The sequence below is a fragment of the Bacillus rossius genome (genome assembly GCF_032445375.1).
Source record: "Bacillus rossius redtenbacheri isolate Brsri chromosome 4 unlocalized genomic scaffold, Brsri_v3 Brsri_v3_scf4_2, whole genome shotgun sequence".
In the NCBI taxonomy this organism is placed as follows: Eukaryota; Metazoa; Arthropoda; class Insecta; order Phasmatodea; family Bacillidae; genus Bacillus; species Bacillus rossius.
The window spans coordinates 26,904,725-26,922,290 of record NW_026962011.1 but is presented as its reverse complement, the minus strand read 5'-3'; the positions used below and the strand labels follow the sequence as shown (position 1 = coordinate 26,922,290).

General features: G+C 32.2%; 1 protein-coding gene across 3 annotated transcripts in view; it reads left to right on the top strand.

The window, feature by feature from the left end:
* LOC134542500 (uncharacterized) overlaps positions 1–17,566 on the top strand; it is a 145,627-nt gene that overhangs the window by 61,862 nt on the left and 66,199 nt on the right. For all 3 annotated transcript variants that reach the window (XM_063386847.1, XM_063386849.1, XM_063386850.1), the window contains 3 exons: positions 1,562–1,800; positions 6,251–6,376; positions 14,112–14,264. In XM_063386847.1, the coding sequence (XP_063242917.1) occupies positions 1,562–1,800; positions 6,251–6,376; positions 14,112–14,264 (518 nt within the window). The remainder of the gene's footprint in view (positions 1–1,561; positions 1,801–6,250; positions 6,377–14,111; positions 14,265–17,566) is intronic.

The window sequence follows — 17,566 nt, the reverse complement described above, 5'->3', positions numbered from 1 at the left end:
AATTTCGATTTTTGTAACAGTAGTTCAGTCCTAAATAACATTCAATTAAATAAGTGTCTAATAGTGATTGCTAGGTATTTTTGCCTTAGAATTATGGTAAAATTATGACGACTTAACACAGTGGCTACTAAAGAGTTCTGAGCATTCATAAATGTATTTTCTGTAGTAGTGTTTTTAAAATATTTTCTGTAAACATTATTATGACAAGTATTTTCAACTGATAGTAAGGTACATAAATTCTTAACTCGTATCAACAGTAATTACTCAAAAATAATGTGACTTTAAATATGTGACCCCAAACTTTTTGATAATGAGTTTAAGAAAAATACTTAATGGAGTGTAAATCGCAGTTCAAGTATATAGTACTTAAAATTTATTTAAATTATTAAATTTATTCCATATTTACTACACTCTTTCTGGTGACACTTCTATCAGTAGAGTGATTTACATTGTCTCTCTTGAAACACGAAGCTGCAGTTGGAAAAAAAGTTGTTTTTTATGAATAGTTTAAAAGCAGGTGGCTGTTCAGAAAGCAAAGAATGTGGTGGTATTTGGTGGTCAATACGGTAATATTGTTTGAAAGTTATATATTTAACTTTTGAATAGTTCAGAAAAATTCCTTTGAAATAGAACCAAAATATTTGTAAAACACTGTTTATTTAATAACTTTTCTAGCATATATGAAGCTGACTCCAGCTAATTTAACCCACACAAATGGTTAAAATTGGTTTTTCCTTTCTAAAGCTGTGTGATGTCACCATGAAAGTACAATAGATTTGGATTTTAATCCACAGAGAGAGAGAGAGAGAGAGAGAGTCAGTTCTAGCTTGATGTTTAAAGTGGCTCTTGTTTTGCACCAACACAAGTGTAGGCTGTGTTTAGTAGGAAAAAATGTTAAGTAAGTTGATTAGAGGTTTCAGAATATTGTAGAGTTTGCATTAGGGGCTCTGGAACATGGTGGTCTAAGTCAAGAATTTAGCAGTTCCAAGTTAGCCATACCAAATAATGATTGTAGAATTTAAGGGCTCCGCCTACGCGGGCACACACACGGTGCGCAGGGCTTCAGGAAAAACAACGCAATTTCAAAACTACTCAAGATATCCGAGTGGGGTATGTTTACGAAAAGCTTTTAAGAGTTCACTGTGGCCCGAAAAGTACTTTTAATTTTGGATCATGTTTTTAAACTGTATTTCTAGAAGATTTAAAATGGCTAAAACGCATGTTTTCAGAGTAATTTTTAGGGCGTAAAACAACCAGTACAGATTATTAAAAGCACTTAAGGGACTTGCATTACACCTTTATCTTCATTTATCGGCCATATAATGTTGCGCTAAAATTTCACAGTTATCCTGTGACGATGAGAAGACTACGCGTCAATTCAGAGCCTTGCGCTTAGAGGCGACACAGTGCTAGAAATACCAGCGAGCGTCGCGCTTATCATCCCGCCTCACTAACACACATACACCCCTGACGAGGCGGGCCCCTTAAGAGGTGAAGTGTAGTTGCCCCCACCGTGTTCGGGGAGTGGGCCACTCTGAGCCGTGGCCCATTGGCCTGCCAGGGGCGGAGGGCGGCTGGGTCTCCATCCAGCCGTCAGGGGCCACGGAGTTCGTCCTGGCTGTGGGCGTGCTGTCCCCGGTGCTGCTGAAGCTGAGGGCGGGCGGCGGGCGCAGGCTGGCTTGCCGGGTGGTCTACGAGGGGGCCGAGGCGGTGGACGACCCGGGGCGGCCGGCCCCGGTCGACGTCGAGCTGCTGGACTCGCAGATCACAGTTGGGCCGGAGGCGGAGAAGGAACTGCAGGTGGGTCCGCGACTGCCCGCTCTGTAGCCTCTTGTTTCACCGATATTCTGTGTATTCCGGCACATTGCATGCTGCTCTGCTGGCATTTATGGCTTGCTCAGAGCCGATCTTTTCTACGGATATTCGTTTCAGTACATTGTTTTCTGGCAGGTTGCGTTTCGCATTTCACTGGTGCATTTACTTAACTGTATTTTTTTTGGGAAAAAGACCAATATTCATTTGTATTTTTTGACGTGACAACGTCTAATAAATCGATGGACGCCGGCAGCACGCACGAAAAAGTGTCCCACTACGGATGTGTTCTGTTCGCTCATTGTACGCATGCGTGGCATCTGTCTTCCACTCGATTGGAACAACCATCGATTTGACTTTTCAATCATATTTTCGTCGTTTGAGTTATTAATATTATGTAATTTAACGATCGTCCACCGATTTTCAGCACAATCTGTACGGTTATTTAAAAGTAATGTTGAAAATTCAAATACGTTTTGAACCAACAATGGAGTTTTACAGTTACACATAATAATTCAAATTACACCCGGGATCTATTGCACAATGTTTTAAAAAATATTGTAACACATTATAAATAATTTTGGTGTATTTGGGATGCGTATTTGTTATAAAATCGTGTTAATATTATACCCCTACCGTGAACAAAGTTTTTATAAATATATATATAACATTTGAAACTACTAATCCTTAGTTTGGCCTCGTGGGCGTGTGGTTAGCGTACCTAACTCTTAAACTAAAGGTTGTCGGTTAGAAACCCGGCAGCTGCGAAATTTTTAAAATAAATATGGCGCACGCAACATTTCAAAAGTAATAAATATATTTGAATTAATGAATGCAAATAAAAGTAAATTTATTAATTCAATTGCACATTTCATTTCACTCCTTTGTATCCATACAAAATAGTGATAATTCAACAGGGTGGCCAGCCAACCGGGAAATCGGGAAATACGGGAAATAGCCAGGATTTCTTAAAAAAACCAGGAATACCTGGAATCAACCAGGAATTTTTATTAGAACCGGGAATTTTTTTTATGAAGTAACGATCGAAAAAACATACGGCTGTTAAATGAGCACGTTCACCACCCGTCGAAGCACGACAGTATGCTCGTGAGCTATATTTTGTGAAAGTTTATTTGTTCATATTGCATTTAAAAACTTTTGTAGTACGTAAGAAACCGTTAACAATTCAGACTTCCATACTTATTATGTTTCTGTATTCAAAAGCAACAGCATTTTGGCTGAAAATGTTGTAGGGTGGTAGTAATTTCTCGCACGGCATGTTGGTAGCACTAGTTTTGTATGTATATTTGTTTTTACTTTGCGCTCATGTTGTTGCGTCACGGTATCACGGATACTTTTCTCGAGTTTTTTTTTTAAAGTTTAGTTGTGCGGGACGTTGTTTTGAATTTTTTAATCTGACATGTAATTGGCGCAGACTCAAAATGTCAACGAGTTCGGTCACCACATACAATGACAAATATACGGAAGAGTTTGAATGGGTGGAGGAAGATCCAAAGTGCAGGACAAATGCTATTTGCAATTTGTATAATGTTAAAATCAATATCGGTAGCATGGATGGGAAGAACAGCATTAGCCAGCCACGCTTAAGGGGCAAAACACGTGCGTTTGGTGTCAAGTAATTTTTGTGACGTGAGATTATAAATTTTTTTGTTGGTGGTAGGTTTTGTTTTAAGCAAGTTCATTGATTTAATTTTTAAGCCTATAGTTAAGTTGTCTATTGTTTAACACCAATAAAACATCATATTGTGTGTGCTTTGTGTAACAAAAATACAAATTGTATGCAAATATTGATAAAAACAACCCTTGAAAAAACCTGGAAATAACCAGGAATTTTATTATCCCAGAAGAGTGGCCACCCTGTTCAATAAAAATGATTTAATTTTATTCATAAAAGTATGCAGAGGTAGATTTTATCATGCAAAAGATTGAAAAATTAAAAAAAAATTCTTCCTCAAAGAATATAATATTTTTAATGCCTAAATGGTTTGGTTGCAAAAACCTATTAGGGCTCAGTCTCAAGCCGAATATGATATTTCCTTTTCTTCTGGATCAATCATTTCATTAATGTTTTGTTATTACGTTGTCACGTTAAACTATCGTCCGTAAACCGACTTTACAGACAACCAATTTTTTTTTTTCTAGCTATCACAACGTGTTTTATGTAACTATGTACTGTACTACATTGACGTTTGATAATCAGTCGTTAATCCGGCGTGGCTGTAGTCTTGAATATGTTGGATTAAGGTCCTTTCACTGTATTTCCGGAACTGTACTTGAGAACTGAATTATAATTTGTTGTTTACCAATAAAAATATTTTTTTTGACAATTGTAGCTAGGTTCAAAAATTTGAACGGTTGATTTTAGTAAAATAATGTAATTGCCACTTGGTTTTCCTGATATAATTTTAGAACTTGGTACTGTATAATTACATTTGAAACATCATATTAATTGATAAAATGACAATCATAATTTGTATTTATTATTATTTTTTTTTTTAACATTTGTAACATGTTTACATGTACATAGTTGCAATACAAAAAAAACTTTACAAATAAGGAAATAGATTGACAAAACAATAAAAGACAAAAAAATAAAAGACAAAAAAATAAAAAATTCAACATAAAGTAAATGATAAAGACAACATGAAATATAATGCAATACAATATAACACTTATAATAATTTAGAACAGTTAAAAACTATGAAGGATAATTACTGGACAATAAACATAAGATTACAAACAGATACCATGGAGTTAAAGGGAAAGAAATGGTAAATTATGAATATAAGAAAAATATATAAATTAATTGATTAATAATTATATTTATATTATATAATGTTTTATTTACATTTAAATTTTTTTATTTAAATTTAAGATTAATATTTATATATTAATACTTAAAGAAGATGATAAGCATTTAAGAAACTTACATTGACTTGTTTTTCTAATAATGGAAAAATACTATGTATTTGGTTTTTTAAAATGATTTACTAATCCATCTAACGTTATCATTATTTTGACATAATATACATAGTACACAAAGGATAGTGCTATTAAATGTAGGAACTTTAATAACTGCATGTTCAACTAAATAATTAAAATCTAATTTGTGTTTCAGCTGTCGCTTACAAACTTTGCATCTTAAAATATTCCTTCTAATTCTTAAATAGTAGAGTGTATACATCGATACTGTAATTTATATTTTTTTTATTTATGGTATGAATTCATTTTGTTTGTTTGTGTTTGGTCAATTTTGTGACTTAAGATTTATTTAAATGGAATTAGTGGAATTATATTCTGATTTAGATCTTACCAAGAACATATAAATACTTATGATTAAATCTATATTAGAGGCATAATAATTAATGTAATGAAATTAATAATTCAGTGTGTAATATAATTAAAAATGAATGTTTACACTTACACAGTGTCCAGTGATTAAATCTTTGTCTCTTAATACTTTATAGATACATCTGAAGCTTATAAGTTTTGTTATGACAGTTAAGTTGCATAAGGTTTAATGTAGTAAGTTTCTTTCGAATGGTAGGTTTAATTTTGTTTTAAGGAAATTTTTGGAAAGGAATTTATTTTGTAAACATAGGTAGAGTAGTAATTTTATTAGCTCCTGTGATAAGCTGTTACCCGAATAAGCAGTGCTGATGACTAAGCCTCACACTCCTAATATTTATACCATAATAAAATATACGTAGTTGTTATTTAGAAAAACCTTACACCAAGCTTTTAAAACATAACATATTACCCTATTTTAATTTTGTGTTAAATGTTTTTTGTGGACTATATACATAATTAAGATCTCAGCCAGGAATGACCAAAATCAATGCTATGATATAAATAAAATAAATCTAGAACCGCTGAATATTCTCATATTCTCATCTTTTGAATAAAATTTTTATTGAAATAACTCCACTTAAAAAAGAATCTTATTATTTCCCTCCATTTGTGTATATGACTTTTCTACGTCAATGATCTTTCTTCCTGTAGTAAGATTTTTTTGTTTTCCCATTATTTTTAAACATTATAGCATTTTATGTTTTTAAAGCAACTGTAGATGACCACAACAGCAATTTATTTCCCACAAAATACACTTGCAAACCACATTTAAGATGTGTCCATTAAGAAACAGCAGGTTAACCAACCTTTGACATTAATGGGACTTTTGCTTAAGACACATTTTACAAAAAAATAAGTTTGTGTGCTGGTAAGTATGGTGTATGGTGAAAATTTTAGTGTTTTACCTTTTATTGTGATGTCTTTGTCTTTTCTTGTGTGCTATCTTTTTAAATTTATCTTAATAGTATAACCAAGCATGTGTTAAATTCAAAACTTGCTTTTTTATTTATTCTTATGCACTAATGAAATACCTTTAATACATTGAAACCTTTCTACTGTTTTTCAGGCTTGGATTTGTCCGAAAGAAGCTATTCGTTTGAGAATAACTACTAAGGTCAATTTGAAGGATGTTTCCACAAATGAAACACATGTCATGCATTACAGTTTTTTAGTTTGTGGGGAAGTTCCTAAGGTGAGTAAGTGCAGTGTGTGAAACTGTGAACATTAGTAGCTTGTATGCATACGTGTGTGTTCGTGCATTATGGAGCTATTTCAACAGGAGAGGTAACAGTCTGGTTCCATTCTTTTTGAAACTTTAAACCTTTGTATTAAGTACGATACAAATATAATTTTTTTCTTCAAATGTATTTGAGTACAAACATAAAAATATTTCTCAATTACAAATATATAATTCAAATAACTTAAGTTTGAGGAAAAAAATATTTAAAACTTATTTAATAGTTTAAAAATCATATTTTAAATTTTAACACATACTTGTACATGGTTTCAAGTAAATTTTTTTTCAAATTTGTAGAGATATTTTTGGAGTGTTTGCCAACTGCTTATTGTGGCTTGTTTAAAACTTATCAAAAAAATTTCAGTTAACAAATTTTGATGTTGTCTGATCTTTTGCCATTCTGCTGTTACTATGCACATGTTGAAATAAAATATGGGCCCATTAATATATTTGAACAAGAAACATTACTACATACACTTTAACATTATATAGCTAACAGTGACTGAACCGCTTTGTCAGTAGTTACACCAGGTGTTATACAACAACTTAAGTTAGTTTTAGGGATGTGCCGATTCGAATCCCAATTAACTGTAATCAGCCGATAATAGAGAATCGGTAATTAATCTTAATCTGGGATATTTCAACCGATTATTTAGACAAAATTGTCAACATTTTCTTATTATATCTATCATTGTTATCTCTTAGCATAAGAAAAACATGTCAATGATGCTAATATATTCTTTTAATGGTAAATAGTAAACTCTTTTAAGTTTAATCCATGAAACACCGTTAAGACTGTAGGCCTACACACGCACTGAAAGTTTCAGAAACTTTGTCGTCTAATAAATTAAATATACTCTTTATTTTATTCAATTGACGATTTTCTTCTAGCATGTATGGCTAGTATTTCCATTATTGTTAGCTCCATGCATCAAACAACTGCTTTGAGTGCCACTTGTAATAAAATACAACACACAAAACAGTATAAAACACAATAATATTATTTGAACAGCATCATCACAAGATCTCCATTTTATGTTTAGGTTACGCACGTCATGTGATAAACAAAAACAATTTGGCCAACTTATCTCACTTCACCGGAATTTCTGTTGTATACGTAAATCTTTTTCTATTATTTTTTATTATGATTGAAGTCGCTTTAATAACGGGAAAGTCTTCTTTACTTTTTATTTTTACCTTATATTAACAACAAATATTTAACCAGGAATAAAAGTTCACGATTGCGACAGTTGGTGGTCGGTTGTAGGAATATTTCTGTTTGCGACCGAAATTAATTTTTGAATATTGGTAATGTCTGTGTTAGCGAAGACGACTCGGCGACTGTAGATTGTTTCATTGTTTACTAATGCACATCCATACATTACGTAAACAGAGTGACGAATTCTTTGATCAAATATTGCAGTATATTTTGCTAAGTTTTCTATTTGTTGGCATTTACCAAAATAAATATTACGAGCTGTTATACATTGCATTCACTATTTAATGTTGCATAATAATTATGGGTACGCTAGTCGCAGTGCTGTGGAATTTTTTTTTTTTTTTTAGAATCCGGGCCGGACGATAAATATGCAGTGTGTAAATATTGTTCTCAAAAATTATCGTGTAGTGGCATACATGGAAACAAAACGTTTTTCACTACAAGTAATATGTGGAGCCACACAAAGTCAATCAGCTTGTATTTCTTCACAAAAATCTAAAAGCTATTAACTATAGCTATTAATGTTATGTGCAATGCCTTAGCTAGCTTACCAAAATCTTAAATATTTATGTAAATAAAAATGATTTTGTCTGCATTCTATACATATGTATGTACACTTATGGTCCTTGCCTCCATTACATCAATTTTAATCACAAAGTTGTTCTTTTTACTTTCTATTTTAATTTATGTATTTAATAATCGGGCAAAATATAATCTGTATTCTTAATCGGTTTGGAACATCGGCTGAATTTGAATTTTTTAGTGAATTGTTAATCGTAATCGGTAACCGGTTTTTCAATATCGGTACATCCCTTGTTAGTTTACATTTTTAAAATTTTAGAATATTCATGCAAGCTTACTATTAAATCCCACTTGTGTCCATGTCCTTTTGTTATTTGTATCTGAAGTATTTTTTAGGGGTTACCAAAGCTTAGAAAATACAGTCAAATCAAAAATTTTACCCTTTAACATTTAACTTGCCTTTAAATTTTTTTGTAGAGGGATGGCGGTAGTTAAGGAACCAGCATTTACTGATTCAGTCTAATTTGACAGTCCAATCTTCATTAATTTTTTTTTAGGTGAAAAAAAAATGTTTTGGATAACAAATATAAATTTAAATTACATTTAAAAAAAATCAATATCTATAAGTGCTGAATTAATTATTAATGAATAAGACATTTTTAATCTTACATTACCTCATGGTAATGTTTATTTTTTACTCATATTTATTTGGAGTAATCATAAAAAAGTTATGCCAAGTTCAATTTGCCTTCAAAAATTTTTGCCTGTATTTACTTCAGCCATTGAAAATAAATGTACTTATAGAAGTTGCCGAGCCATAGAAAAATGTTTTTTGAATGCTCATAGCGTCATAGCGCTGCCCTACACAAGATGTCATTGTAATTGTCTCGTCAAGCTGGGGGCGCCGCTGTGGTGAGCTGGGCATTTACCTTAAAATATTGTTCTTTCTCTGTCCATGCAACATGAGAGTAATAAAATAAAATGCCTTTTTATGCCAAGGAGAATAATAATTGCCATGTTCAATATACTTTGTGGTTTGCTGAAATATTGTATGAGGAATTTAATCCATCATCAGGGTGACAGAATGTTTTAAAATGTTAAAAATTGAATGAGCCCATAAAAGTTGCTTGCCAAGAAGGTATGGCAAAGTGAAAGTTGTTGCTACAGATGCCATATATGAAAATGTGTGTGTAATAGCATGCACTTGTGTGCCTGTTCGTGCTTTAGACTTCTATGGTCTCATTTGCTGTGCACACCCAAAAGAGCCTATAATGTTGGGTTGAGCGATGAAGTCATGAGCAGTTATGGACTGGAGGCCCTGAGGCCGGAGATGGGGACTGGTTCAGATTTGTGGAATTAATAAATTGTCATTTATGTTTATAATGTCTTGCCGACAAGGAGATTTAGAGACGGTTGAAAGGTACCACAGTGAGGTGAAGTGGCGATGCAATCATCGGTGGGGAAGACAGGTATATCAACTATACCAAGAAAACCCACGTACGGACAGGAACATACACATCTTTTACAATTATGAAAAAGAATGTTTAGTTATGCCGGGAGTATCCAAGAAGAGCCAGACCCTGTTCAGGAGTCTGCTGGTGGAATTCAAGCTCAGAATTCAGCAGGCCTGAGCATCCAGATGCGAAACCATCCTGTTTATCACCAACTCCAGCTGCTTACGCTAACAAGACAGTCGAGCTGGCCAGAAATATAGTACCTATATTGATGTAAGGGGTTGTCTAACCAGAAATTTGTAAACTGCATTTTTATTTTGGAAATTGCCTCTAAGGCTGTGATTACTTAAATAAAATGTTAAAAATGTTTGCAATTTGAATTAAGATTATTTTTCTCAGCATGGCTGTACCACTCTTTATTTCACAAATAATTATTTCAACGTTTGTAATGTTATGTTCTCATTATGAAACCATTTGGGCTCTATATTTAACACCATTCAATGAAAAATTGTAAAATAACTGCATAAAATTAATTTTTTGCGAACATAAAAGCATAGCTTTGCATCACATTCAAAGCTTCAAATAAAATGAATATCAAATTTCATGAGGAAACCAAATTGAATATTAAAATCTAAACATCTCTTAAAAATTGACAAGTGCAAGTCACACTCTTATATCCATGTTTAAGTATAATACATACAGGAATTATCTTAAGTTATTTTTCTATTATGAGTTTTTTTGGCCTAATGTATTTCAGCCATAAAATAAAAAAAAAAGCATTCAACAAAAAATTTGTAAAATTTGACATAGAGCAACAGATGGTTTATTTTAAGCATGCCTACCTCTAATAAACTGATCTTGAGCTTTAAAATGTTTATTTCAATAATATTTAATTCATAAAAAAAACATTTTCATACTTTTAACAGTATCATTTGAAAATATTCAATTATATATATTTTTGTTTAAAACACTATTTTCATGGAATTTCCTAGTAAAATATATCATGTAAAATCAATATTTGTGCTGTAATATTTTTTCTCTGTGAATTTATAAATAATCAAACAAATAGTTATTAAAGATATAAAATTATGATTTTTTTTTTGGTTGTTTTTTAGAGCTCAAGATGTTAGCTTTCGTCTTGTCTAATAATATTCCATTGTCTCAGACATGCTTTGTGAGAAATAAAACAAAGCACGAGTTCGTGTAGAGACCTTGTAACGGCCAGTCCTGTAGTTAAACATAAGCAGCAATGCAAAATGATGTTTTTTGCAAGATGACATATGTGTTAATAAATTGCAGGAGGGTAAATTTGGGTATTTTTTATATATGGTACATATTTACATAAATAGGAAACATATTTTAATGACATGGTATGCAGTGATAAAATGTGTACCGTATTCACCGGAAGAAGGGTCGACCCTGTCGTATTTAATTTTGGGCAAAAAATATAACATTTTCACTGTAAGGGTCACCCTCAAATAAGGGTCGCACCACATATCTGTCTTCACTAGAGTTCCGTAGATACAAGTGAAGTATTCCTTTTCTCACCTTATTGGTGCTTTAAGAAATACAGCATTGTCATTGACCGACAGTTCTTATCCAACAGTTTAGGTGTGAGGTGCTCCACTTTTGCCCTCTCCCCTTTTTTCCATATTTACAACTCCTCCAATTCCTTTTTTTTACCTTATCATCTACTGTATTTTACTTTTTTTTACTCACCTTTTTTTATTTCGGGACTGGAGGAATATAATTTTGCTCTTATAAACATTAATGATGGCTGCGGTTTTGTCACGGTATGTTCAGTTGAAAGCGTGGGAAAACCTCATTCAAAAACAATGATTGGTCACAGGTACTACGTCATGAACACCTGTAAAGATAAGACATGTTAGTTGTGTGGGTGCCAGTTCACGGGACATTTTACGACGAAGAGAGGGTGGGAGAACCGTCAACACTGCCACGTGGCCTCATGCACGCTTGCACACACATTCTTGCTCTGTCTCTGCCTGGTTTCCTTTTTAGGTTTTCCCCCTCGTCCGCGCCATCGCAGCGCAGCAGACACATCACTTGCTGGTGCCGCGGTGGTTGGGCGGTAGACACGGCACATGCACAATAACTCCGTTGTTCATGAAGCTCACGTGACCTGAGATATTTTGATTAAACAATTTTTTTACTTTTTCGTTGAGTTATATTTACTGAAAACCGACATAGGTTACTTACTTATGCACATATTCAACCACACAACAATATTATATATTATTATTATTATTTTTTAATTCAAAGTAAAAAAATTTGCATGTGTATCGCAGTGCATTTTTTTAACTCTATAAATCAGCGTAAAAATGTGACTCGTACACGGGTAAATATAGTAATTATTCAAAGATATATATTTTTGAAGTTAAACTTCTTTACAGTCGATAGGGTAAGTCAAGACTATGACTCGGAGCGTAACGAAATATGCAACGTTCAGGAGTAAGACACTCGATTGCTTATAGGGAGAGGGGCTGAAAAGTGTGTCACTCTATGGAGGTAAGGGAAAGGGAATATGTATTGAGAACCCCATTCCTCACTCTTGGGAATGCGTTAAAGAGAGGCTACTCAGGGATACAATTCTTGGTAGAAATGGCAAACTTTTTTCTTTAAAAATTCAATTAGAAATGAAAATTTGTGCAAACATTTCCAGAACTGTTGTGTATAGTATTTTAGCTATCATAAACCCATTTATTCATTCTTGGATACTACTGATTTTACTGACTAATAAATTAAGATATATTAACACATAATAACAAGTTTTTTAATATATATACCTTAATAATTCCTATATCTCTACTGTGAATTTTCACTTTTAATAAGCTTGATGGCCATGCACCCATGGTTTTTTTTAAAAATAATAGTAACTGAAAATGTCTCAATAAAACATATCAATTTTTATAAACAAAATGAATATGGGAATGCCAGAGGGAAGAAAAGGGCTAAATAATAATTTCATTATTAACTTCACAAACTCTCAGCTTCACCCGGAATGAAACAAATCATGTGTCAAAAAGTTTGAAATAAGACTTTCATAGCTGAGGCATTTGGAATGATTATTTGGCTATCATAAAGTTCCATATTTGAAGAAGTGGTAATCGATGATTGTTTGTACTTTTTAAAAAATAGGATTTGTAATTTAAATAAAGTACATTTATTACCTTGAGAAATCCAAATTACAAATAGTAAACACAGTTTTTTTTTTTTTTTTTTTACCGGAGATACTATTATATGAGGGACCATATCACTGTTTTTTTTCCTTCTTTAAAAATACCTTCTGTGGTTTGTAAGGTAATTTGGTAGCACCCAATAACTTAAGTCATTCTTTTTCCAAAATTAGGTCTGTTTTTTACTCAAAAATTTGAAAATTTCATTTACACCATGGTGAAAAAAACTTTATTAAATTGGGCATTTTTTTGTGAGTCCCCTCAGAAGACATAAAACAAATTTCTGGTTTGGCAGCCCTTACATCAATATACTGAAAATTATAATTGTGAGAAATTTACTTTTATTTTGTTGGATTTCAGATTGTGCCTTCAGCCCCAAAATATGTATATGTTAAACTTAGCTTTTAGCTGTAGGCTCAGAGAGATTAAATTAAAAATAATAATTAATGTAATGAGCTATTTAAATAAAATATTTCCTAGATTATTGTGTAGAAAGTTTTGGTTTGTTTACTTTATGATAAAATTTAAGTTTTTCAGCATATTTCATTGCATTTTGTATAGTTGAGTTCTATTAAATCAAAGTTGTGCTTAAAACCATCACAGCCAGAATAACAGAACACAAGAATTATAAGTTTAAGTATGAAACCAATGGCAAAATGTAACAATCTAATCTCAAGTCAGTGAACACGACCTCAGATATCCCAAGGAGGAAGCGGGCAGCTTGTTCCGTTGTCTGTGTTCTCCTGGGCCGTTCATGTAACTAGCAGAAGTCATTTCTAGAACAAAAAGAAAAAGACAGAATTATGAATGGTTGATCACTTTCCCAGCTCGCTGCACAGTGGCGCCACCAGCGTGACGAGGCGATTACAATGTCATCTCGTGTCGGGCAGTCCTGCTAGCATTCTAAAGTGAAAAATATCCCAATGCTTGGCCACTTCTATAAGTATTATTTATTATTCAATGCTTCATCTTACCTTAGAAATAAATCATTAAACTTTGCTTGCCTATAGTATTTTACAAAGTAAAAGTTTTTTACTACAGTACAAATACTTCAGTGCTTCGTGATTGTAATTGTTAAAAGTTACGATAGATTAGCAGATAGCAGGGTCTATTATTTTCATGACTTCATTTCAGCGGTAAGCTGCAAAGCCTTTAATTGTTCAATACTCTTTATTTAATTATAGGTAAATTTGTGGCTTATAGTAGTTAAGGCATGGAATAGAGGTTTAACTGTTTAAAGTTAAGCTTCTTGTGTGTTGGGACTCAGCTTATATGTTCAGCTGTGACTTTTTTTTTTGCAGGTGCTGCTTGGCCTGGATGAAAATTCGGAACCTGGAAAAATTGAATTTGGTCTTCTTCCGGAAAACTGTGGTGCATCAAGGAATGTTTCGTTGGAAAACAGAAGTGATGTTTATTTGGCTCTGGCTTTGGCACTGGAACAAAAGGAAATTAAAGTATGAGCAACTAATTTAATTTTAATTATATTTATGCAGATGTAACATCTCATTTGGGTCCCTTGGAAAAAACATTTACGTAATATTAAGTGTATAAAAGAGAGAGCTTGCCTGTCTGTCGGTCATGTAGCGCGGACACTAAAAGGCCTAGAGAAATAAAATTTGGTGCATAGATTCTCCAAGAAGGGTCTGTTTGCACCTCAAAGCTATTTTTAAAAAATTGGTTTTAGTTTTTATTAATTAATTTTAAATGTTGGCTACATTAAAACTATGAATAACTTATTCATCTCATTATGTTATGTGATTTATAGTCAGATAAAAATATGGGACTTAATACTGTAGGTAGGCCTATCACTGAGTTGTTATTTGATTGAAATTTAATTTATTTTTAAAATAAATCAATACATTATTTATATAAACTCATATGAGAGTGGTATAGGAAATTGTCCAATTTACTGTATTTAAAAATTGCAACGTGAGTGCCATTCCAACCTTTAAAATTCGTGTGTTCGTGACGAGAAATAGCTTGTAATTGAACTACAATCTAAAGTCTAAGTATATTTTATTTGCTTTTATGTTTTCGCCCTGTCAGTTTCTTAATTCTTAACACAGAGAGATGTTACCATATTAATTAGTTCATCCATGTTGGTGTCTTGAAGTTTCAGACTAAATGAAGGTGAATTTGAATTTTTATCCAGGCTGTCGACCAAATTAGTTGACGATTTTTTCGTAGGCGACCTGAACATGGCTAAATTATTATTATTAATACAGTTCACAAATACACCATCTTGTAAGGGTAAGGGAAACCCCTTAAAGTCTTGCTGATCTAGTAGAGACAAATCAATATTGATAGTTATCACACTTTGAACATCAATAATTACAACAACCGAGTGCGCGCACAAGACACGTCTGTCCGGCTTGAACTCCCGGCACAATAAGAATAGTTATACATAATTTATTAATTATTAATTTAATAATAAACGTGTGTGCCATTTATGTAGCTGCATTTCAATGTTACTCTATCTTTATTTATTTTTATTTTTTTATCAATCAATTTGTTACATGCCTACCAACGGCATAAGGCCATGGGTGATAGGCACGATAAACATAAAAAAAATACATAGACAAAACAAATACATGAAACAAAATGAATAACATTGAGGACAATACTATAATAACACATACACAAGACAATACAGCAAGCAACTAACAGATAAACAAGAACAAGTTTCATAATTCTATAACAACAGTAGTGATAATCCAGAACCTGATTATATAAAAAAAAATTAAATATGGTAGCATCATTAACCTTAAAAATATTCAAATTAAATTAAGATAAGAAAAATTGTTTTATATTTAAATTATTTTTTGATAGAGAGACATAGCAACCATGTTTATTAAAATTTGTTATAATTCTGTATAATATATCATTTGATTTGCCTAAGGAGCATAATAAAGGTGTCTGTCGACTGTTATAGGTGGGTACTTTAATCCCAGTATTATCTAGAATATAATTGCATTTAGTTTTATTTGTATAACAGTTATAGATAAAAAGGGCATCTAATAGCTCTCTTCTTAGAGCTAAAGATCTGAGAGAGGATAGACTATTAGAATTGTTGGTAATGTTGGTCTTTTGATTAATGATATTGATTAATTTATTTTGTAATTTATCTAGTTTGTCACTATCTGTTTTTGTGATATTGTTCCATACCACGGAGGCATACTCAATCTTGGATCTTACTAAAGCTAAATATAAACTAACAATATAATCTAAATTAGTGGCATTGAAAGTAATATATTTAATCAACGCTAACAATCTATTACATTGCGATCTAAGAGATTCAATATGGTTATGAAAGTACAATTTATTATCAAGTAAGACACCTAAATCTCTAACACAAACTGACTTCAAGATAACATGATTACCAAGTTTATAATCAGAAGCAATGATATGATGTTTTCTGGAGAAGGTTATAGATGTAGTTTTCTCATAATTAAGGTCAACAAGATTTCTTTTACACCAATCGAAAACTGATGAGATGTCATTTTGAAGAAGTTTACAGTCTAGATGAAGAGAAATTTTTCTGTAAATCTTAAGATCATCAGCAAAAAGTAGGCAATTAGAGAATTGTAATACTTTGGTAATGTCATCTATAAAAATGTTAAAGAGAAGAGGGGATAATGTTCCACCCTGGGGTACACCAGAACTAACTATATGTAGATCAGATTTAATATTATTAATTGAAACATAAAAGATTCTATCTAATAAATAGCTATTAAACCACTTTAGATATTTATCGCTTAATCCTATATTTGATAATTTTGTTAGTAAAATACAGTGGTTAACTGTGTCAAAAGCCTTGGCTAAGTCAAAGTAACATGCGTCAACTTGACCCCGCGTTATTACTTCTGAATAGATTGGGTTAACAAAACTAATTAAATTAGTAGTAGTAGATTTCCCCTTTCTAAACCCATGTTGACAGTCGGAGAGTCTATTTTTAAGATTGAATTCAAGATCCTTACATATAATTTTGTCAAATACTTTAGCAAATCCATTTAAAAGTGATATCGGTCTGTAGTTTGCAACATTAAGTTTACTCTTTTTCTTATGCACAGGTATTACCTTTGCAATTTTCCATTTTTTGGGGTAAATTCCGCTATTTATACTAGTATTGAAAATAAAGTTAAGTATAGGGGCCAGAATAACAGCACATCCTTTTATAATAAAATTTGGAATACCATCAGGCCCAGTTGACATAGTGGATTTCAATGATTTAATTCCCCAAAGTACAAGGCTCTCAGATATGGTAGTCATAGGAATAGAGCACTTACTGTTTTCAGAAATTGAGTAATTTAAATTATTTGTAGGTGTTACATAAATGCTAGAAAAATGATGTGCAAAACTGTTAGCAATAAGTACTGGGTCATTGGTAACGTTATCATTGATTTTAAGAGATAATTTCTGTCTGTATCCTTCTTTCATAATTTTTACATAGTGCCAAAAAATTTTTGGATTTTTTTTAACTTTATTGTTAAGATTTTGTAGCCAAAAATTTTTGTCCCGAGAAATGAGACTTTTGGCCTCTCTTCGGTATTGAGAAAATAAATCATAATAATAGGGGTACATATTTCTTTTGTATAACTTATGGAAATGTTTTTTGGATTTTAATGTTTCTATAAGTTGTTTGGAATACCAATGCGGGTAACTGGATTTTTTATTTATTTTATTCGGGATGTAGTTCTTGATATAATTAATCAAAGTAGTAGTGAGAAAATCAACCATTAGATTAACATCATCAGAT